Source organism: Pelodiscus sinensis, chromosome 31 (assembly GCF_049634645.1).
Source record: "Pelodiscus sinensis isolate JC-2024 chromosome 31, ASM4963464v1, whole genome shotgun sequence".
Lineage (NCBI taxonomy): Eukaryota > Metazoa > Chordata > Testudines > Trionychidae > Pelodiscus > Pelodiscus sinensis.
In genome coordinates, this window is record NC_134741.1 from 1,505,094 (window position 1) to 1,528,226 (window position 23,133).

Genomic DNA, 23,133 nt, shown 5'->3' on the forward strand with positions numbered 1-23,133 from the left:
GAGGTCCTGGAAGTGAATTTAGGCTGCTCAGTAAGAGATTGAAATCTAGGACCTCAATGTTAGGGTACGTCTAGACTACATGCCTCTGGCGACAGAGGCATGTAGATTAGGCTACCCGACAGAGTAAAATGAAGCGGCGATTTAAATAATCGCCGCTTCATTTAAATTTACATGGCTGCCGCGTTGAGCCGACAGCTGATCAGCTGTTTGTCGGCTCAGCGCGATAGTCTGGACGCTCCCCTGCCGACATCAAAGGGAGTTGTCGACAACCCGGGTATGCCTCCTGAATGAGGCATACCTGGGTTGTCGACAACTCCCTTTGATGTCGGCAGGGGAGCGTCCAGACTATCGCGCTGAGCCGACAAACAGCTGATCAGCTGTTTGTCGGCTCAACGCGGCAGCCATGTAAATTTAAATGAAGCGGCGATTATTTAAATCGCCGCTTCATTTTACTCTGTCGGGTAGCCTAATCTACATGCCTCTGTCGCCAGAGGCATGTAGTCTAGACGTACCCTAAGTCTTCTCTGAAATGCTTCCAGTTCCACAGGCAGGGCTAGGTAGATAGGCAGAACTGCAAGGTCACAGTGTCTGCACAAGATAATCATGCAGCTAATTTTAGATGGGTTGTGGCATTGCCTCTCTTTCTTCTGTACCTGGTAGCTCTTGGCCAGGTGCCCAGCTCTGAATGCAACACAGAACGGTAGCAATACCACAACTCTCCCAACAATGTTGTGGCACCTCTCCACCCCCAAGAATTCCATTTTTGGTCAGGACCCTTACAATTATAGCACAGTTTTTTAAATCACCTGACCGTAACACAGGAAAAATTGGACCATGAATGTGATAACGAATTCCGCTTTTGTCTTTAGAAGAATTTTTAGACTCATGTACATTTATAATTTTTGACCTGAAGTTATGAGTATTGGCTCCGTACTTGTATTTCACATTTGCTTCTGGGGGATTATCAACAGGTTTCACCCACCTATTGTGAAATGGTCGCTAGTCAAATGAATATCAATTCTTCACTGACATTGCACCTCAAGTAGTGCCAGTCCACAGCTGAAGACTTTGATGTGTAACTTCAGACCAGCATGTATGCCATGGCTACTTGTCTAAAAGGACAGTCATGCATGGACAGGTGACTTGCTTATGTGACAAACTCCATTTTGTGAGGTACTTTCACACAATGATTACAATGGAATACCCTACATGTGAGCAAGGGTATAAAGAGATCCCTGGGGATTCCTCCATCTTTGTCTTCATTCCAGCTCATCACTTCAGGAACATCTTTGCTATGAATTGAGCACAAAAGCGATGTACGCCAGAGAGATTTAAGATAGTAGTTTATTCTACCTCCGCTACAAGCCTGCACCAGGAACAGTGCAATTAGTGTATTCAATTTGTTTTGTTTAAAAATTTTACTCTCAACATTTTCTTGTTTTTGTTATTAATAAATCTTTTGGTTTTAGATTCTAAAGGACTGGCACAGCAAGCTCTTTCAGGTAGGATCTAAAGTATAAATTGATCTGGAACTGTGGCAGATCCTCTGAGATCATGAGAACCTACCTGAATATTGTGTGACTAGTTTTTATAGCCTTCATCTGTGTAAAGTGTGGTACCAGCCGTGGCATAGGAGATGCTGAAGGGTTGTTCTTCAGTGTGGATTCTCCTGCATCTAAGTTCCTAACTCTCGCTGAAGGTTTTTTAACACTCAGGGCAGTTATACAATGTTCCACTTAATTTTTTCCACATGTGCAGAATGAGTTTTGTTAGGGGTACCCATAGGGAGGGATTATGTTACACACCATCTCTGTATTGGCACAAAAGGAAGTTCATGTGGCAGGAGTGAGGCTCAGGGAATTTAGATTGTGGGAAGGGACATAGGGCTGGGGCAAAAAGTTGGGGAGCAGAGGTATGAAGGCTGGCTCTGGGGTGGGGCTGGTGATGAGAGTCTCAGGGCGGCCATACTGGGTCAGACCAAATGTCCATCTAGCCCAGTAGCCTGTCTGCTGATAGTGGCTAGCACCAGGTGCCCCAGAGAGGGTGGACCGAAGACAACAATCAAGCGATTTGTCTCCTGCCATCCCTCTCCAGCCTCTGACAAACAACGGCCAAGGACACCATTTTATCCCCTGGCTAATAGCCTTTTATGGACCTAACCTCCATGAAATTATCTAGCTTCTCTTTAAACTCTATTATAGTCCTAGCCTTCACAGCCTCCTCTGGCAAGGAGTTCCACAGGTTGACTACACGCTGTGTGAAGAACTTTCTTTTATTAGTTTTAAACCTGCTACCCATTAATTTCATTTGGTGTCCTCTAGTTCTTCTATTTAGGGAACTAATAAATAACTTTTCTTTATCGGCCCTCTCCACACCACTCATGATTTTATAGACCTCTATCATATCCCCCCTCAGTCTCCTCTTTTCTAAACTGAAAAGTCCCAGTCTCTTTAACCGCTCCTCATATGGGACCCGTTCCAAACCCCTAATCATTTTAGTTGCCCTTTTCTGAACACTTTCCAAGGCCAAACTATCTTTTTTGAGGTGAGAAGACCACATCTGTACACAGTATTCAAGATATGGGTGTACCATAGTTTTATACAGGGGCAGTAAGATATTCTGGGTCTTATTTTCTATCCCTTTCTTAATAATTCCTACCATCCTATTTGCCTTTTTGACCGCCGCTGCACACTGTGTGGAAGTTTTCAGAGTACTGTCCACGATAACGCCAAGATCCCTTTCCTGATTTGTTGTAGCCAAATTAGCCCCCATCATACTGTACGTATAGTTGGGGTTATTTTTTCCGATGTGCATTACTTTACACTTATACTTTAAACTTCATTTGCCATTTTGTTGCCCAATCACTCAGTTTGGCGAGATCTTCTTGGAGACCCTCTGTCAGGCGACGGTCAGGGCAGTGTGTGTGTGAATCTACCATCTATCTGCTGGTCGGGTTAGGTGTTTGATCTCCCGAGGTTCCAAGGGGACGCCCACCTCGTATTCATCTTTCCTAGGAATTGAGAGACCGGCCCTGGCCTGACACGCTGGAGTCGAGAGGCACAGAAAGGGGTAAAAATTGTACCTGGATGTGGTCCTTTGCTTAAGTATATATATACATAGTGTTAGAGCTCTTTAAAGATTAAGCTGCCACTTGGTACCATTATTTCTATTTTCTATCTTTACCTTTTTTCCTGTAATCATTGTTAAGACCTATATATATATATATATTTGCTAGCATTTAAGAAATAGAGCAATAACCATTGTAACCATATGATTTATAAGCTTCTTTAATAAACCTGTAACTGTTTAAGCTTTAACCTGACTCCTTCAGTTGCTGTAATAGAACCATGCACAATTTAAAAGAACTTCAGCCGGTCAAAAAGGGACAGACATAGGGAGAGTTTGGGCGTTTGGATCTGTGTCACTCCCAGGTGACAAGATCTGTTGGGGCACCTTTCCAGCCTTTCCTAGGCTGCCCGCTGCGAAGGAACCCCTGTGTTCTAGCAGTTAAAATCTAAGGTGTAATAAGCTCTTCCTATATAACGGGGCATCTGTTGGCCTGCTGGCCACCCTCTGCGATGGGACCCCGGTCCTAGCAGTAAAGACACGGATGTTAAACCTTTTCTCGGAAACACACACACACACACACACTGTCCTGACCGTCAGCTGACAGAATTGGCATAGTCGGCAGGATTGTGCTATTGGTTCAAATGCAGCAGCATGAAGCCTGTCATGCTAGACATGGATTTTAGCTGTATAGAAAAGGAGTTTGCCCGAGAGGGATGGGGCAATCCTAAATGGGATAAAGAGATTTTAGGGAAAGGCACTTGCATCTGGCTGTTAAAGGGTGTGTGGCAAGCAGCCTGCTCTAGCTACTGGAACTTAGAAACAGAGCTGATCAGAGTGCAGAGAGAGAGAGAGACGAACTCTGGGAGCAATGCCAGAACCTGGATACCCGGGTGCGAACCCTAAATAAGGACATGGAGCACCTACAGGAACAGCTCCTCCTGAGGCTAGAGAGGGGAAGGAGAAAGTAATTAATAGAGAAAAATGAGCTTTTAGAGCTGGCTTTAGAACGTTGCTGGCTCAAGCCCCCGCTCTCCCGCCTTCCAGTGTAACCAAGATAAAACAGTGCAGCATTCCAGCCGAAGCTATGGCTCCAGTCTGTGAACTAATTAAAGATCTGGAAAAACGGGGAACCTTAATTCGTACCTACTCCCTGTATAATTTGCTCAGGAAGCGTACTCGCTGGGAACGAGCCCCCACCCACAAGGAAGCTCTGAGACAGCTGATAATGAGATACGCACTTATCAGTCTATGGTTCCGATTCACCTGAATGCCCCATTTCATTTGTACCTTACTGTGGGAAACACAGGGATGTCCTATGCCTTATGGCAAGAAGGAGAAACTGTACCCTGCCGCCCCAAACAGTTTGGCTCGAAGTTATGGAAAGGGTCACAGTTAAATTACTTGCCTTATGAAAAGTGCTTCTGGCAGCCTACACAGCACTAAGGGAAACAGAAGAGCTAACCCAAGCTCAAGCCATAACACTTCACACTCCTCTCCCAATCATTAAGCCCATATTGGAGGGAAAGGAGTTGCCACCGGGAATAGCCCAAAAGAAAATGACTGTCCAAAGATGAGCACTCTATTTACACCACAGACTCTGCTACAGCATGGATGTTATGAAAACCCTATGCTAAGAAGTTTAAAATTAGTAATAGCTGACTGCAATAAACAGTCAGATTTACCTATTGAAAGGACTCAGGAGGTGTGGGGGGAGCTAATTGGAAAGCCCACCCTCCTTACCAAATTGATACTAGATAAACCTGTGTCATTAGGAAAAGTCATTTAGCAAGAATTAAGACAGACCATAAGAGTAAAAAGTGAACTCTGAGGGAGTGTAGAAAGAATTAAGCGATTGTTGTAATATGTGAAGGGAAACCTGCTTTAAAAATGACACCTTGTTTCTTTGCAGCCTCTTCTCTTTCTTAAGCACTGTGCAAACCATCTAGGCAAAGAAACAATCAAATGTAAACATTTGTCTACGGACACTTTTGTTAAATCTGCAAGAGAAATTAAGGATTCTACTGAAACTTAATCGGTTAACTACATAAAAGAATGAGCTCTATATATTGTAACTCTATTTTGTGGGTTTCAACTGAACTAGTTTTATTTTGTTTTGAATTATGTCCTCTTGCTTAAAATTGCAAACAGACAAAGCACAAATTAGTTAGTGCTTGTGTTAGGCATTCAACTTTTAAGGTTAAATTTGCTCTCTAAGAAACCAAGTTATTGTTTTAAGAATCCAAATTCTGAAACTTCACTGTGTCTATGTTCAAGGCTAGTTGATAATACTTTTGGCTTGCTCTCAGATCCAAGGTTGTAAGTGAGTGTCAATCTACCATCTATCTGCTGGTCGGGTTAGGTGTTTGATCTCCCGAGGTTCCAAGGGGATGCCCACCTCGTATTCGTCTTTCCTAGGAATTGAGAGACCAGCCCTGGCCTGACACGCTGGAGTCGAGAGGCACAGAAAGGGGTAAAAATTGTACCTGGATGTGGTCCTTTGCTTAAGTATATATATACACATAGTGTTAGAGCTCTTTAAAGATTAAGCTGCCACTTGGTACCATTATTTCTATTTTCTATCTTTACCTTTTTCCTGTAATCATTGTTAAGACCTATATATATATATATTTGCTAGCATTTAAGAAATAGAGCAATAGCCATTGTAACCATATGATTTATAAGCTTCTTTAATAAACCTGTAACTGTTTAAGCTTTAACCTGACTCCTTCAGTTGCTGTAATAGAACCAAGCACAATTTAAAAGAACTTCAGCTGGTCAAAAAGGGACAGACATAGGGAGAGCTTGGGCATTTGGATCTGTGTCACTCCTAGGTGACAAGATCCGTTGGGGCACCTTTCCAGCCTTTCCTAGGCTGCCCGCTGCGAAGGAACCTGTGTGTTCTAGCAGTTAAAATCTAAGGTGTAATAAGCTCTTCCTATATAACGGGGCATCTGTTGGCCTGCTGGCCACCCTCTGCGATGGGACCCCGGTTCTAGCAGTAAAGACACGGATGTTAAACCTTTTCTCGGAAACACACATACACACACACTGCCCTGACCGTCGGCTGACACCCTCACAGTCTGCTTCGGTTTTGACTATCCTGAACAGTTTGGTATCATCTGAAAATTTTACCACCACACTGCTTACCCCTTTCTCCAGATCATTTATGAATAAGTTGAACAGGATTGGTCCTAGGACTGACCCTTGGGGGACACCACTAGTTACCCCTCTCCATTCTGAAAATTTACCATTTATTCCTACCCTTTGATTCCTGTTTTTTAACCAGTTCTCAATCCATGAATGGATCTTCCCTCTTATCCCATTGCCATGTAATTTACACAAGAGCCTTTGGTGAGGGACCTTGTCAAAGGCTTTTTGAAAAAGCTAAGTATACTATATCTACTGGATCCCCCTTGTCCGCATGTTTGTTAACCCCTTCAAAGAACTCTAATAGATTAGTAAGACAGGATTTCCCTTTACAGAAACCATGTTGACTTTTGTCCAACAAATTATGTTCTTCTATGTGCTTCACAATTTTATTCTTTACTATTGTTTCTACTAATTTGCCCGGTACTGAAGTTAGACTTACCGGTCTGTAGTTGCCCGGATCGCCTCTACAGCCCTTTTTAAATATTGGAGTCATGTTGGCTACCTTCTAGTCATTAGGTACGGAAGCTGATTTAAAGGATAGGTTACAAACCACAGATAATAGTTCAGCAATTTCCCATTTGAATTCTTTTAGAACCCTTGGATGAATGCCATCTGGTCCCAGAGATTTGTTAACATTAAGTTTTTCTATTTGTTCTAAAACCTCCTCTAATGTCACTTCAATCCGGGACAGTTCCTCAGATTCATCACCCACAAAGTACAGTGCAGACTTGGGAATCTCTCCAACATCCTCAGCCGTGAAGACTGAAGCAAAGAAATCATTTAGTTTCTCTGCAATGGCTTTATCGTCCTTGATTGCTCCTTTTATAGCTCGATCATCTAGGGGACCCACAGGTTTTTTAGCAGGTTTCCTGCTTCTAATGTACTTAAAAAACATTTTATTTCTTTTTGAGTTTTTGGCTAACTGTTCCTCAAAATCTTTTTTTGCTTTTCTTATTACATTTTTACACATGATTTGACAGTGTTTATGTTCTTTTCTATTTATCTCACTAGGATTGGACTTGCACTTCTTAAAAGATACCTTTTTGTCCCTCACTGCTTCTTTTACATGGTGATTAAGCCACAATGACTCTTTTTTAGGTCTCTTGCTATGTTTTTTAATTTGGGGTATACATTTAAGTTGGACCTCTATTATGGTGTCTTTAAAAAGTTTCCATGCAGCTTGCAGGGATTTGGCTCTAGTCACTGTCTTTTGTTTAACTAACCTCCTAATTTTTGTGTAATTCCCCTTTTTGAAATTAAATGCCAGGGTGCTGGACTGCTGAGGTGTTCTTCCCACCACAGGAATGTTGAATGTTATTATATTATGGTCACTATTCCCAAGCGGTCCTGTAACGGTTATTTCCTGGACCTGATCCTGCACTCCACTCAGGACTAAATCGAGAATTGCCTGTCCCCTTGTGGGTTCCTGCACCAGCTGCTCCAAGAAGCAGTCATTTAAGCCATTGAGAAATTTTATCTCCGCTTCTCTTCCTGAGGTGACATGTATCCAGTCAATATGGGGGTAATTAAAATCCCCCATTATTATAGACTTCTTTATTTTGGTAGCCTCTCTAATCTCCCTCAGCATTTCAATGTCAGTATCGCTGTCCTGGTCAGGTGGTCGGTAATATATCCCTACTGCTAATTTCTTATTATTGGAGCATGGAATTACTATCCATAGCGATTCTATTGAACATGTTGATTCATTTAATATTTTTATTTCATTTGATTCTACATTCTCTTTCACATACAGTGCCACTCCACCACCCACCCGGCCTGCTCTATCCTTCTGATATATTTTATATCCCGGTATGATTGTGTCCCACAGATTTTCCTCATTCCACCAGGTTTCAATGATGCCTATTATGTCAGTCTCCTCCTTTAATACGAGGTACTCTAGTTCACCCATCTGATTAGTCAGACTCCTAGCATTTGTGTAGAAGCACTTTAAAAATTTGCCACTGCTTATCTGTCTGCCCTTCTCTGATGCACTGGATAGAGATTTGTAGTGTGGAGGGTTGAGGGTATGGTTCCCTCTAAGGTTGAGGCCCACTCACCTCCAAAGCAGAGCCTCGCCATGGCTACTCAACTGCTCTGGGGTGGGTTGAGTGGCACACCGTGCTTGTTCTAGTGGCCCCAGCCAGGGCCAGGGCAAGAGCCACAGTGGGAATCTGCTCCAGCAGCCCAGCTGGAACCAGAGCCGTAACTGTGTCATGAGCAGTGTGTGCTTTGGTGCCCTCAGCCACAGCCTGCAGCCAAGGCCAGACCCAGAGGCACATGATGGTGAGGGACTGGCCTGTTCTAGCAACCAGGGCTGTGTGGTGAGGAGGTCTGGTTCCAGATCTCAAAAGGTAAATCTGCAGGTTATTTGAGGGATAAAATAGATGGCAAATGACTAGAAAAATGTTCTGTTCATATTTAAGAGCCTAAACCATGTCAAGAAGAACAATTATCTCTGACGTACAATAGTCTTGTCACTTGTGAAGGCATCAACTACATCACTAGTGCTGATTGTGCCAATGACTTTTTTTCTCCCCATGGAAGTTATTTCTCTCAGTCACACTCTCTCACACACGCATTGCATAGAAGCAACAAAAACTTTCTTAATGGACGTTGATTATTTTCTATTCATGCTAAATCAATATGCAATTGATGATGACATATTAAAGGGACTTTTCTATGATTCAAAGGGGTCTAAAGCATGCAGATACTTTAAGAAATAATCTAATTATAGATTATATGCCCTATATACAGTGTAGTAATATGGACTGAAAAAAAACACCTGGATGAAATTTTCTGGTGATATTCCTAAATTCATCTTCTGAATGTCATTAAGTTGCAGCTGCAGAATGAGCTTTAGAGTTAATGGTGAGGGATGGGGCATACCTTTTTATAGTTTACAAATTACTACACTGACTTGATTAGACTGGGAGGAAAGTGCAGGGGTTGGGATGAAAGGACACTACAGAAGTTAGGGGCAAAGGGAACACAATGCAGGGATGGTGGTAAAGGCTACACAGGATAGGGGTGCAGCGAATGGGGAGCTCATGGATGCAGGAACAGTGGAGCAAGGCTGAGTGGGAATGAGACTAGGTGCCAAGCGGGGAAGTTTCCAGGGTCAATGTGTGCAGGGACATGCACCTTGTTAATTATCCTTTGTTTCAGTATTTTTCTTCCAAAACCATTTGAATTGTGTGTGTGCATGCACGCGTGTACATGCACGCACGCAAAAATGCTCACTAACTCGTGTGTGGCACACATCCAAACAAGCACACAGGATGTCACTCTTTGTGCATAAGAAAATACTCACTCTATTCCTGGAAGGAAAATCTTAGAGCGAATACTGGTTGAGGGCTTCAGCTGGGGGTGTGATCTCAAAGATGGAGGGGACTGATGTGCAGGCCACTGAAAGGCTACATTGAGGAAAGAATTCCATAACCTCTCACTCCCCCAACTTAGGTGCTACTGTGAACAGGGAGGAGGAAAACACACCTCTCCCTGCCATGGTAGCTCTGGGGCTAAGGCCGTGGGATAGTCAATTGTACTCTGGCCACGGCAGGTGTGGGCTGGGGTTGAGACCACTGGGTAACGGTATCCCTCCCCACCAAAGCCCTATGAGCTTACATGGCATTTAGTAGGCTGTGGCACAGCCACCTGGCCACACAGCTTAAAGGGAACTCAGGTTATACGTTTCGCCCCTCTGTGGGTCATCCGAAGGCTAACAAGATTTGAGCTCTGACTGAAGCTTTCCCCACAGTCAGAGCAGCTGAATGGTTCTCTCCCCTCTGTGGGTTGTCGTATGTTTAACGAAGTCTGACCTGTGTTTGAAGCCTTTTCTGGAATCAGAGCTGTTATGAGGTGACTCTCTTGTATGTACTGTCCCATGACTAGTAATGCAGGAGCACTGACTGAAGCTTTTCCTGCAGTCAGAGCAGCTGAAGGGTTTCTCCCGTGTGGGTACTCCTATGACTAACAAGGTATGAGTTTCTACTGAAGCTTTTCCCGCAGTCAGAGCAACAGAAGGGTTTCTCTCCTGTATGGGTCCTCCTATGCGTAACAAGGTGTGACTTCTGACTGAAGCTTTTCCCGCAGTCAGAGCAATTGAAAGGTTTCTCTCCTGTGTGGCTCCTTCTATGGGTAACAAGCTCTGAGCTCCGACTGAATCTTTTCCCGCAGTCAGAGCAGCTGAAGGGTTTCTCTCCTGTGTGAGTCATCCTATGGGTAACAAGGTGTGACTTCTGACTGAAGTTTTTCCCACAGTCAGAGCAATTGAAAAGTTTCTCTCCTGTGTGGATCCTCCTATGTCTAACAAGGTGTGACTTTTCACTGAAGCTTTTCCCGCAGTCAGAGCAGCTGAAGGGTTTCTCTCTTGTGTGGATTCTCTTATGGTGAACAAGGTCTGAGCTCCCTATAAAGCTTTTCCCACAGTCAGAGCAATTGAAAGGCTCCTCTCCTGTGTGAGTCCTCCTATGGGTAACAAGGTGTGAGCTTCTACTGAAGCTTTTCCCACAGTCAGAGCAGTTATGGGGTGTGTCTCCTGTATGTATTTTCTGATAGTTCGTAAAGTCTGAGTGTTCATGGAAGCTCTTCCCAGAGTCAGAGCACTTGCAGGGCTTCTCTCCTGTGTGGGTCATCCTATGGGTAACGAGGTGTGATTTCTGACTGAAGTTTTTCCCACAGCCAGAGCACTTGAAAAGTTTCTCTCCTGTGTGGGTCCTCCTATGTCTAACAAGGTGTGACTTGTCACTGAAGTTTTTCCCACAGTCAGAGCAATTGAAAAGTTTCTCTCCTGTGTGGGTTCTCCTATGTCTAACAAGGTGTGACTTGTCACTGAAGTTTTTCCCACAGTCAGAGCAATTGAAAAGTTTCTCTCCTGTGTGGGTTCTCCTATGTCTAACAAGGTGTGACTTGTCACTGAAGCTTTTCCCACAGTCAGAGCAGCTGAAGGGTTTCTTCTTTGTATGGGTTCTCTTATGATGAACAAGGTCTGAGCTCCCTATAAAGCTTTTCCCACAGTCAGAGCACTTGAAGGGCTTCTCTCCTGTGTGGGCTCTTTGATGTTCAAGAAGAGTTTCACAGTCACTACAAATGCAGGGTGACTGTTGATGAGGGATTTCCTGTTGAGGGGTTTCTGTGTTTCTTTTCTCCCCTCTGCTCCTGTGACTGGAGTTACCCTGTCCCTCTCCTGGGTGGTTTCCCTGCTGCCTTTCTGGGCTATGCTGACTCTCACAGTTCTCTTTTTTCTCACATATCTGGAAAACATACCCTTCAGATTTTCCCAATAACATCCCACATGGAGACACTTGCTCCGGTCCTTCCTGCTGAAGACTCTTCTCATGGTTCTCAGTCAGCATCCCATCACCTGTTGGGATAGAGCAATAATCCAGACAGGAGTTATTCTCCATGATGAGCTGAAAGGAAGCTCTGAAAGAGGAATAGAAAAGGGGACACACACTCAAATAATGATCAAATTATCACCAGCTGAGTTCATCCTCCTGCTTCACAACCCTTCCACAGAGAAGAGAACCCAGTCTTTCCTCACCCACCACACACTAACTGGAGTTGAAGACAGACTGAACAGTCAGTTAGACTTCATGAAAACACAGAAGTTACATCTGCTATAATGAGACAGAAATTAGTTTGGAGAAATGGAGACTGATTGCTCACCTGTCTGGGTGTTGCTGATGATCTCCCCTTCCTCACAGCTCTGGGGATCTGGGACCCGCAACTCCTCCTCTAACTCCATCCAGGAGATCACATCAGTTTTGGAGACTTGAAATTCTGTTTGGAGAGCAATGAACCAAGTGCTGATCTTGTTCATTAAGGTCTGTGCCATTACTGCTTCCAGAGCCAGGATCCGAGTCACCCACCCAGAGAGTCTCTCTTCCCCACCTTGCAGACATTGGGCTCTGGCTGGTACAAGATCCCAGGATACACTCACCTGCAGTAAAGGTGCATCACTCTCCCCTCCCCCCCCCCCACCTTGGGAATGGCCCAGCTCATTCCTGAGGGGAGCTGAGCACTCTGTTGCACTCTCTAGGGTACAACTCAATCCCCCTCAGAGCCTGTTCCATCCCCCAGGCATCCCAGGGCTGGACAAGAACACACTGCTCAGAAGGGGAGCTCTAGTGAGGGCTTGCAGGTCTGACACCAAGGTCCCCAGACAGGGCTCAGACTGCAGCTGCCACATGGCAAGTCACTAGGACTTGGAGATGAAGGACCCAGCAGAGCTCTAGATCCCCAGGGCTCTGTCCACAAAACTTCTGGCTGGTGGCTGGGCTTCCCTTGATCTTTGGCTCAGATGCCCTACTTGGGCCAGAAGGAGACAGGGGAAGTTGCCGGAGTATCTAAGTGAATCCTTGGCTGGTTGCTTAAGGTCCTGCCTATGCACCATACTCCTGATCCCAACTGCCTATGTCTGGGTGGGTCCTGCTAGCTACCCCAAGAGAAGCCCAGCGCCACCCTGGGCAGCCATGGGAATGGTAAGCCAGGGCAGAGCTGGGCCATGCTGCTCCTCTGGTACTTGGGGCTGTTGCTCAGCTCCCCCTCTGCAGCCTCAGTTCTACTCTGCCAGCAGCAGCCTTTGTGTGGTTTCCCAGTCTGGCTCTTGTGGCGAGCCTGGCCTTTGATTTGGTTCCCCTCAAGGCTGCACAGAATCTATCACCCTTACACCTTGTGAGTGTGTTCCCCTCAGCTTTGGCCCCACCCCTTCTCAGAACTTCATTTAGTGTTCAGAAGATCCACCTGTGACATGACCATGGAGATCATTATGCTACCGCTGTTACACAACTGCAATAAACCTTGTGCAAAGTGTGCTGAATGCTATGTCAATGGGAATGTTCTGATGTGATGACTATGATTATCTTGTTTATGTCCATTATTTTTTAACTAGAACAGGCTGGGCTTTGGCAGAATGGTGGGGCAGTGGGTACCAAGTAACCAGGAAAGTACATTCCTGAGCAGGAGGAAGCCAATCAACACAGAGATCTCCGTAGTTAATGCAAACACATAGTCCTAAGAGATGGCTCAGAAAGACATTGACCCTTGTGCACAAGAGTGGGATGAGGGGATAATGGATACGGATGTTTTGTTCAAACAGGTGGTAGAACAAATGGAATGCAACATGCATCTTGTTTGTGTCTATGTATGAGAGGGGAAGTCACAGGAGGGGCATGTTGATGCTGGCTGAGGGACAGCATTCTGACTGCTGACTGAGCTAATACTGTTATTGGGCTGGGACAAGTCTCACTATACCTGTGCCTGAGGAGCTGGAACACTAGCACCCTGCTCCTTTTCACAATAAACTTGGCTGAGTGCCTTAGCCTCCGAATGGAGTCTGGGTCTTTCTTTGCATAACCCTGAGCTGTGCTGCATGGGCAAGCCACACGCTCTGCCAGTGCTGCTGGCATCAGAGCTCCAGAAAAAGCCACCCTGAACAGCCGTAATGACGCTCTGTGGCGCTAGCAGCAATTCATATGGCACTGCAGTCTCTACGGGAAGCAAAATTATCAATCACAGCAGTACCTGGGAATTCTGGTGTAAATCAGGACCCCACTGTGCTATTGGCAGGGCTCGCCAGCCGCACAGAAGCGCACATGCGTGGCCCCGTCAGCTTAAAATCTACTCGCCACAGGCGAATAGTTTGAGTAATTTGTCGAGCTTTGGCTATTGGGGTGCTCATATGGAGCTAAGCATCACTATTCTTTATTGTAGGTATCCTTCCCCAGCTCTGTGAAACAGGGACACACTGTAATAGCCAAGGCTCGACAAATGAGCTAATCTACTTGCCCGTGGCAAGTAAATTTTAGGTTGGCAGGGCCACATGGTCAGCTATTGCAGAGAGAGGTGATCACACACAGAGTCTAAGGAACTTCATCAAGGTCCCGCAGGAAGTCTGTGATGGGCAGAAAACTGAACACACGTCTGTTGAGCATGAAACCAGACATTCCCATAGGAATAAAAAGGATATTTCACTCTAAAAAGACAACACAGATTATATGATTTATCTCCATTGCACACAGAGGCAAGTGAGCCCTAGAGAGAATGAAGCTGAACTTTTGAAAGGAAACCCAGCCTGTGCCTGAAATGCGAACGTGAGCAGAACTTTCCTTATCTACTACAGAGCTACCTCCAACAAAATACTTGCAGAGCTTGAACTGCCTCATCCACCCTCCCTCAGCCCCAACATCCAGACCCTCCCACTGGCAAGAACAAGCATGTCACAGACATTAGCTACAGGCAGGGAAGGACTCTGTGAACCGCAACCTCCTTCCAGTGGCTCAACAGACTACCACAAGGGGACACTGCAGCCAGACCCAGAACTCTGGTACCTGCTGTTCCTGCCTGAGCCCTTCTACTCACACCTCCGGTCAAGGCACTAGATGGGCAAGACAGGGGGAAGCGCAGTGAGACCTTAGATGTGGGAAGAGCAGCACCGCTGTTATGTCCCTAAACCTGCTCTCCCTGGGAGGGGGCAGGGAGGTGACAGTCTTGCACACAAGAACCAGGATGATTGTGGTAGATACTCCTGACATTGGGGGCAGAGGCAACAAATGACCCTGAACCAAACCCAACCCAGATGCTCCAGAGCCCACCCAGCTTCTGTTACCCAAGGAGACAGGAATCCTTACTCAGCCAGTTCACAGACTCATAATTCTCCTGCATCACATCGCCGTAGAGGGCTCTCTGGGCCGGGTGCAGCAGAGCCCATTCATCCTCAGAGAAATAAACAGCCACTTCTTCAAAGCTCACTGGCTCCACTTCCTGTCCCTGGCTCTGTAGGCCAGGGGCTGAGCTGGAGACAGACATAGGTGTTCTGCAGCCTGGCAGGTGGAGAAGAAGAATTGGAGACATTTCAGAAGGGGCTTTAATCCTTTCCACACCCCCATTCTCCCCAGACTCTGTCCCTAGTGACACGTGTTAGACTCTGCCATTGTAGGCAAAAGTTTTAGTCTAGAAATTACATAAACAGCGCATAGGAGTTAGATCCCAAATACACATTCATTTCTGTCTCTACCTGGCTTGAGTTATACCAACAGGCTGCATCTAGACTGGCAAGTTTTTCCGCAAAAGCACCTGCTTTTGCGCAAAAACTTGCCAGCTGTCTACACTGGCCGCCTGATTTTGCGCAAAAGCAGTGACGTTCTATTGTCCGAAATCAGTGCTTCTTGTGCAAATGCTTTGATGTTCCCGTTTGGGCAAAAGCCATTTTCCAGAAATGTTTTTGCACAAGAGGGCCAGTGTAGACAGCTAAAAACTGTTTTGTGCAAAAAAGCCCCGATGGCGAAAATGGCAATTGGGACTTTCTTGTGCAAAACCGCGTCTAGATGGGCACGGACGCTTTTCTGCAAAAAGTGCTTTTGTGGAAAAGCGTCCATGCCAATCTAGACGTTCTTTTCCACAAATGATTTTAACAGAAAAACTTTTTCGTTAAAAGCATTTGCGGAAAATCATGCCAGTCTAGATGTAGCCTTACTGCGTCTGCCACAATGGAATTTAGTTCTCAGCACCCAGTGTTTCGGATAACAAGCCTCATATTCACCTGCCTGAACATGGATATAAGTTAAATTTAGGCTGCTGTATTTAAAACCCTTAGTCTTCATTCATGGATTTGCAGCACAAACTTTGTTCTCTCATCTGACAGACGTTATAAACCCTTTCCACAACAGAGTCAGTGAAGTTAACACCACCATTCAGATGCTTATTATTAAACATGTGTGCTGAGTGTTTCCAGGGTGAGATCTTAAAATTCATGGTTTCATGGGATCAGAAGATACCCTTACTCACACAGTCTGACCCCCTCTGTGGCACAAGCCATTATACTTAGTCCAGTTACCCAGGCACAGAGCTCTGTTTCCCCACTGTGTATTTTCTAGAAAGTCCCCCAGTGATTTGAAGGTATCAAGAGATGGAGAATCCACCAGTTCTTTGATCATTTGTTTCAGCAGCAAATCCTCTTCTCTATCAAACATTTGTTCCTCTTTTCTAGCCTGAAATAGTCTGGCTCCAGTCGTCATTTATTGGCTCTCACTAAACCATATCCAGTCGATGGGGTGGGCAATTCATTTTGATGGGGGGCCAAATGGAAAGTGGCTAAGAGCTGCACTCTTCCATGACATTAATGCAGGAAATGCAAGGTCTGGTATGGACATTGGAAGAAGAAGGAAGTTTGGGGTAAGGATTTGGAATGCAGGAGTGATAGAGAGGTCTAGGAGGGAGTTTGGGTGAAGAAGGCAGACTGTGATCTACATCACTGGATTAGCCAACCACTCAGATAATTAAAGTAACTTTAATTTAGAGAAGTGACTTAGTGGACAAATAAGGGGCTGTGGGTTTCTGACCTCTGAGAGCTCTTGCATATATAGCTGCAGGAGGAGGACAAAGTTTGGGTATGCGGGGAGAGGGGGGGGGGGAATTAGGAGGGGAAGAGAGAGGTTGAGGTGCCAGAGGTAAGCTCTGGACAGGAAACTTATGAGTGATTCCTGGCCAAAGGCAAATCACCTCAGGCAGGCAGGGAGCCTGCCCGATCCTCTCACAGGCTGCAGAGCCATGTGGGTATGTGAATAATTATGATCCAGAGGGGAGGGGACGCAGTGCTTTGTTTCTGGCCAGAAATCAGCCAATGAGATTGTCCTGGGGATGGAAGCAGCCCCTGAAGCCTTTCCCCCTCCCCTCCGGGCTCACAGTCCCTTTCTGAGTGACTTACAGATGGGAAGTGGCATCCGTGGGGTGGATCCAGCCCATGGGCTGTATTTTGCCCAGGCATGCACTAGACTTAACAGTCCTTGGGGACTCAGCAGTTTCTTGCCTTGAACAAACTGATACCGTGGAAGCCAGTCAGTTCTCAGCCTTTCAGCCTATTTATTGTTTGAAACCAATCCCATATGAAACTGACTGAGTAGTGAAATCTGAGCCTGAAGGTGCCATCCCTTGTGTGCTTTAACTTCACCCCTTTAGCATCACAAACCCATAGACCAGTGTGTCTCCAAGTGTCCACAGGTCCCCATGCAGTGCCACTAGGTCTCCTCACAGATCACCGGGTGAGATTTAGGGCTGTGAGCACCGTGGTCGCTGGGTTTGGTTGGTAACTTCAATGACAATCACATGAAGATGTTTTCACAGGAATTTTCTCACAGTTTAAAGAATTTCCACCAGCAAACTCACCTTGTCTGAAAGCTCCCAGGGATTTTCTTCTTGATCTCTCCAGTGCAGAGGGCAGAGTATCTGGTGGGAGAAGGAATAAGAGAGGTGAGATTCCAGGCTCTCCTGTTTATAACAATGTCCCACTCTGAACCCTGTGTTTCAACTGTATCAGAGACCAGACAGAGACACATGCAGGTATTTAGTATAAAAGAGTCTGAAATTTTCATTTCCTCTGTCACTCGGGAACCTCCCAGCAATGGAGCCAATATCCCTACAGCATCACACCAATCCCAGGAAAGAGAAGCTGTAAGTGAGACTTACTCTTCCCTCCTCACTCCCTCCCACTTGGTTTCTCATTCACTTACTGACTCTTATCATAACCTGGAACTGTGGTGGTGGAACATGTGGCTATCACAGTAACTTTAGCCATTTTGATCTCTGAATGGGCGGTTCAGAGTTTGCAGACCCCTGGCTATATCTGCAAGCAGATGGGTCTCTTCGCTCAGTGTCTCTAAGGAGAGCAGAGTGATGGCACTGTCATTCTCCATGTGAGAATTGAGGCAGGGCAAGGTTGGCTTCAGAAGCCAGATTCAATAGTCTCAGATACTTGAACCACTTTCCCTTCATACATCCCTTCTAGGTACCTTTGAACTCCCTCAGAGTCTCTGACAGAGCAATCGTTTTCTGGGAGAAACTGCTGACTTGTTCTTCTAGTTCAGGGGAAATCTCCTCTGGCAGCTGGAACTCCCCTGTCTCACACCTGGACAGAAACAATTCCATGTGATTGTATTTTGTTTACTGCTGATAAGTTCTGGCTAGTGAGTCTCAGCTCTAACTGTCCTGGAGCTAGAATTCCTCCAAATCTCCCATCCTGACAGCAGGGGTAACACATCTAATGGCCATGCAACCTTCCCTTGAGAGGTCCCACTGCTGTTCTTCACCTCTGGCCTGGGGAGACTGGCTGGGGGACTAAGGGGAAATTTAGTCTCCATGGCCAACTCACTCCTTGGCTCCCAGATGAAGGGCTGAAGGAATCTGTCCACTAGGGACTAGACTGAGACATCAGCTCCCCGTGCCCCAGCTCTTTCCACAAAGGTCTCCAAACAGCCCTTGAGTGGGACAGATTCTTGGTCCCTGCTACCCTGGGCTGAACGTGCCCAGTGCCCAGCAATAACAGGCCCATGTTCCATCCCACAGTCCTGAAGATGCCTGTCTCCAGGGAGGTGAGAGTTCTAGGAAACACTTTAGGTCAGACTGTTCCCTGAATGGGGAATTCCAGAGCCTGTAGTGCGAGGATGAGACTCTCAGAATTAGAAGAGTCAGAGATATTCATATCGAACATCTGGCTGTGGAGCGCTGGGAAGATGTGGTGCTAACATCAGCTCCAAGCCCTTTCCCTGCGCTGCACAGTATGAGGGGAGCAAGAACCACCTACCTGCTTAGGGTGCTTCTGATGTCCTAGAAAAGAAAAAGACACAGAAAAAAATTTCAGCCCCATTGAACACACACAAGGGGACCTCAAGGAAGGGATTTTGCAAACATGGGAAGAGAGGCCCTGCACTGGCCCCAGGAACATGGATCCTCTGAGCGAATGGGGATTTGCCATCTCTAATAGTTCTGTGCCTGTATCTCTACAAAGCACAACAGTCACTCACATGGCAGCAATGAACAAGGTGTTACATTGAAATCTGACAGCTGGACCCCAGCACTTCGGATTCAGGAGCCTCCTTTCCCTGTGTGGGGAGATGGGATGTTTCTCCCTCAGTCTCACCTGCAGGAATTCACTTGCTGGCTTCTGACACATCTCCTCCAGCTCACCGATCCACTCACTGAGGGAGGAAATCTGCATGGAGAGCTTCCTGAAAGTGTCAGCCTGGAACCTCCCAATCTCCTCATCCAGCTTCTCCAGCTGCGTTAGGAGTCGCAGCTCGTGTTCCTCCAGGAACTGCCTCAGCTGATGAAACTCAGCCACAATCATCTGACTCTCAACTTGGATCCATTTCTGTGTGAAAACAGGGAAAGGGCTGGGCAGGGGCATGGACGGAGCTGAGGGCCCTTTCATGGGGAGCTGAGTGCACAGCAGGGAGACTTTCTTGGAAAACCCTAAAATTTGTAACATTTGACTATACTTTGTGATTACTAGGTAGAGGCATCTCTCCCAGCATCTCCTTTGGCCCGTGTACCTCTGAAACGGATGTTCCCATGTCTGTCATGGGCAGCATCTTCTGTTATTCATGGGCTCTGGGAATTCAGATCCAGAGCAGCAGGAGGCAGGACTTAGCACCAGCCTGACAGAGATACTCAGGGAGGAAAAAGAAGAAAACATGCTAATGTACCAAGTGAGCAGACAGCCCTTTAGGGGGACATTCAGCTCCCTTGGGGAGGATGTCTGAGACAACTAGAAAGGTTGGAAATTATCTCATGCACTGACATGGATGCTCAAGGCCTGTCTACATATGGATCTCAGCCAGCAATCCATGATCTAGGAGAAACACAAAGAAGCCCAACCTCACCAAGGCCACACAGGATTCTGCTTCCTAACACAGCCCTCCCACTGCCAGTCCCTACTGGTTCATAGCCACAAGAACCTACGAGATACTCCTGGCTTTTCCTTTCTGCTGTTGTTTTCCTTCTCAGCAGCTTTTCTCTCTCTTCCCTCAGCGCCTTCAAATGGGCCTCCAATTTTTCCTGAAGAAACAGAAATAAACACGAGGGCAAACCCTATGAGATGTTTGGAGCCCATTTGTCTGCCTTTAAGAGAATCCCAGTTTTGTGGAGCTCTGCCTCTGTCCAGCAGGGACTCAGCCCTGGATGTAGCTTTGTCCATAGAAAAAGACACAGAAAGAGACTGCAGATAAAGGACACCCGTTAGGGTGGTGGACGGATTGGTGGTGGCACCTTCATAAAGAATGATGCAGGTGGTTAACAATACTAATCATGTAACCAATTACAATTTTATCAGTGACAGTAATTTTTTTAACCTACTAACAGGCAGAGCAGGCAGTGGAAATGGGCTCTCCTGGTTCCAGGGTTCTCTCGCGAGGTCTGACGGGGGTGGCCACAAAAACTGCTGGCCGATGGTAACTCCCAGCAGCTGCAGACTGACGTTAGCTGCCTGAAGAACGCAGGCAGTGGGGAGTTTAACCGGTAACTGGCACCAATAAATATTAGCTCATCAATTAACCAGTTTGAACTCTTGCTACAATCCAGTTGAATCCTAGTTGTGCCTGGCATTGACCTGCACTTCCTGAAGCCCTGCTATGGGTGGAGTGAAGGTGCTCAGGGCCCCACACAGTATCCAGCCCAGCAACCTCATCTAGTGCCAGTTGCTGCATCAGAGTTTAACCCCTCATGGAGCAGCCCAGAAGCTCAGCATCCCAGTGGGAAACCTCTTCTCCCTGCTGGGCCTAGGGCTTTATCAAGGCATCTTTCTCGTCTAACAGCCACACTTCATCACTGTTCAGAGATGCTGAGAGAGAGAGAGCAGTGTAGTCTAACAGTTGGACCAGGGTTTGGAAATAAACTCTATCCCTGATGTGTTTGGCGACTATGAGCAACTTGCTGCCCCACCTACCCTCCCCACAGTTTGTCTAACTGGACTGTGACCTGCTCAGAGCAGGAACTTTCCCTCACTGGGTGTTGTGCAGGGCCCAGATCCCATTGTGGATCTATAAGGCAAATGACAGATTATTATTCCTGTTCATCCAATCAGTAGCAGCTTGTAACCGCCTCTTCTTCAATCGCAAGGCAGCTCTCTGACAGAGTAGCCTGTAGCTCCTGTAATCTAAACCTCTCTGATTAACACGTTCATTTGTGCAAACAGCCCTCCTGTCACCAGTGAGGGCTGGGTCTCAGGATTAAGAGAAACATTTCCCACAGGAGGTATCAGTAAAGAGTTGATGTAAGTTGCCACAAAGCCAGAACATTTACTTCTTACAGAATCTCTTGTATCATGAAGGCTTTTCAGACTTATTTCACACATGCTCCCGGTAACAGTCAATGAAATTAGCCTGTAATTAAAACCCAATGTTATTTCCCATTACATTGGACAGCAGTTCTGTACCTTGTACTCCTGGGAAGCTTCTTGTAAGGGCACCACCATGTGAGCTTGGGATCTGTCATACGCCACACAGATGGGAGTTTGATCCTCTTCACAGAACAGCTTCATAGCCTCCTGGTGCTCCTCGCACATCCCGTCCCATCTTGCTCTCTTTGCTGCTTGGAAACTCAGCTGCTTGGCTAGTTCCACCACCTTTACCAGCTGCTGATTGGGCTGGAGGGGTCCCTGCTGCTCAGTGCCTCTGCATTGAGGGCTGAGGGGGGCCTGGCGGAAATTGTGCTCACACTCCAGAGTGACAGGGGCTGTGAAATCCTCCAGACAGACAGGACATGTCACTTCCTCCCAGAAACTTTGCATGGGGCTCTCTAAAGCCATGGCTGCCTCTGGGCTGGGGAAGAGGAGTAGTTTCACTTTCCTGAGCTCAGCAATGGAGGGGCAGGTCCGAGGGGGCAGGTGCATGAGGTACCAGCACTGAGGATAAAAAAAAAATCAAAATTAAAAACCAAAAAAGCTCCCAAAGCTTTGTTCACCCACTGTCCACGCCAGGGCCTCTATTGGGCCCCTCAGCCACCTGCTCCAGCCAGACTCCCCCCCCCCCGTCTCTGTGCCCCTCATGCCAGGGCCCCTCCTCACTGTGTTCAAATCCCCCCGCCCCGCACACTCTGCAGCCCCCTCACAGCCCCTCTGTGCGCCCCCGGACTACACCCAGGTCTCAGACCGCCCCCACTTCAACAGCCCAGCCTGAGCATCAGGAAGCACCAACAGCCTGAGAGAGGGAGCTACACGAGCGGGGCTGGATGTTTGTGACGCGACCGCAGAGCCGGCCATTGCCCAGCCGGACCCCCCGGCTCCCAGCCGGACCCCCCAGCACCACAGGACGGTGGGTCACAGCCCCTCCCTCTGCCCCAGCCGCGCCAATCGCCACCCCCAGCTTCCTCACGCTGGGCTGCGGCCTCCCCCGCTCTGGCGCCCCCTTCCCCAGCCCCGCTGCGAGTAACGGCCCCTCCGGCCCCTGAAAACGGCTCCCGGCTTAGAGAGCGCGGCGCATGCGCACTAACCGCGGCGAAGTCCGCTACCTTTCCCTACCCGCGCGCGGAGTCAGACGCTGCTGCGGTCCGCAGCGGGATGGGCGGGGCCTGAACCAGGCCGGGGAGTGACAGCGGCGGAGCAGAAGGGGTGGCGCTGTCAGACCACGCATGCGCAGCAGCTCAGTGACTCCCACTGGGGTCCAGCGCCAGGGCGTAGCTCTGACCGGGAGCTGCCTGGTCACACCTCCGCCGGGGGGGGGGACTGTCCCTAGGCCAGAGGCTACTTCTGTCTGTCAGAGGCGGGCCGGGCCGGCCTGCAAGTGGAGAGAGGCATGTGCTGCTGGGCTGAGAGCTGAGCGAAGGGCGGGGGCTCGGTGCTGCCCGAGGTGGGAGGTTTCTGGCGGGGCCGGCGCGCGGCGCTGGGGCTCCAGGGTCCGCTCTGGGCCCCACGTGGCTGCGGCGGATTCGCGCGCGTTTGGTTGGTTGGTCTCGGGGCGGCGCGCGGCGGGAGGGGGGTGGATGCTCACCTGAGAGATTGTGCTACTTCCTCCTAGTGTGAGATCCGGGCACTGCGCATGCGCCGCAGTTCTCGTGCAGCTTTTGCCCTTCTCTCTGCCCGCACGCGCTGTGAGTTTTGCTTAGTCCCTGTTAAAAGCCTTTCGCAAGGGGGGAAAGTGGCTCAAC

At 47.5% G+C, this 23,133-nt stretch overlaps 1 protein-coding gene across 1 annotated transcript; it reads right to left on the minus strand.

The window, feature by feature from the left end:
- Positions 1-1,326: 1,326 nt before the first annotated feature.
- Positions 1,327-22,855, minus strand: LOC102458887 (uncharacterized). The gene is given in 11 exon segments (XM_075912825.1): positions 1,327-10,172; positions 10,174-11,581; positions 11,887-12,000; positions 14,850-15,041; positions 17,383-17,442; positions 18,006-18,121; positions 18,797-18,819; positions 19,133-19,363; positions 19,954-20,049; positions 21,425-21,892; positions 22,508-22,855. Coding segments are annotated over 10 exon segments (2,892 nt in total). The 5' UTR covers positions 21,881-21,892; positions 22,508-22,855; the 3' UTR covers positions 1,327-9,976.
- Positions 22,856-23,133: the final 278 nt, after the last annotated feature.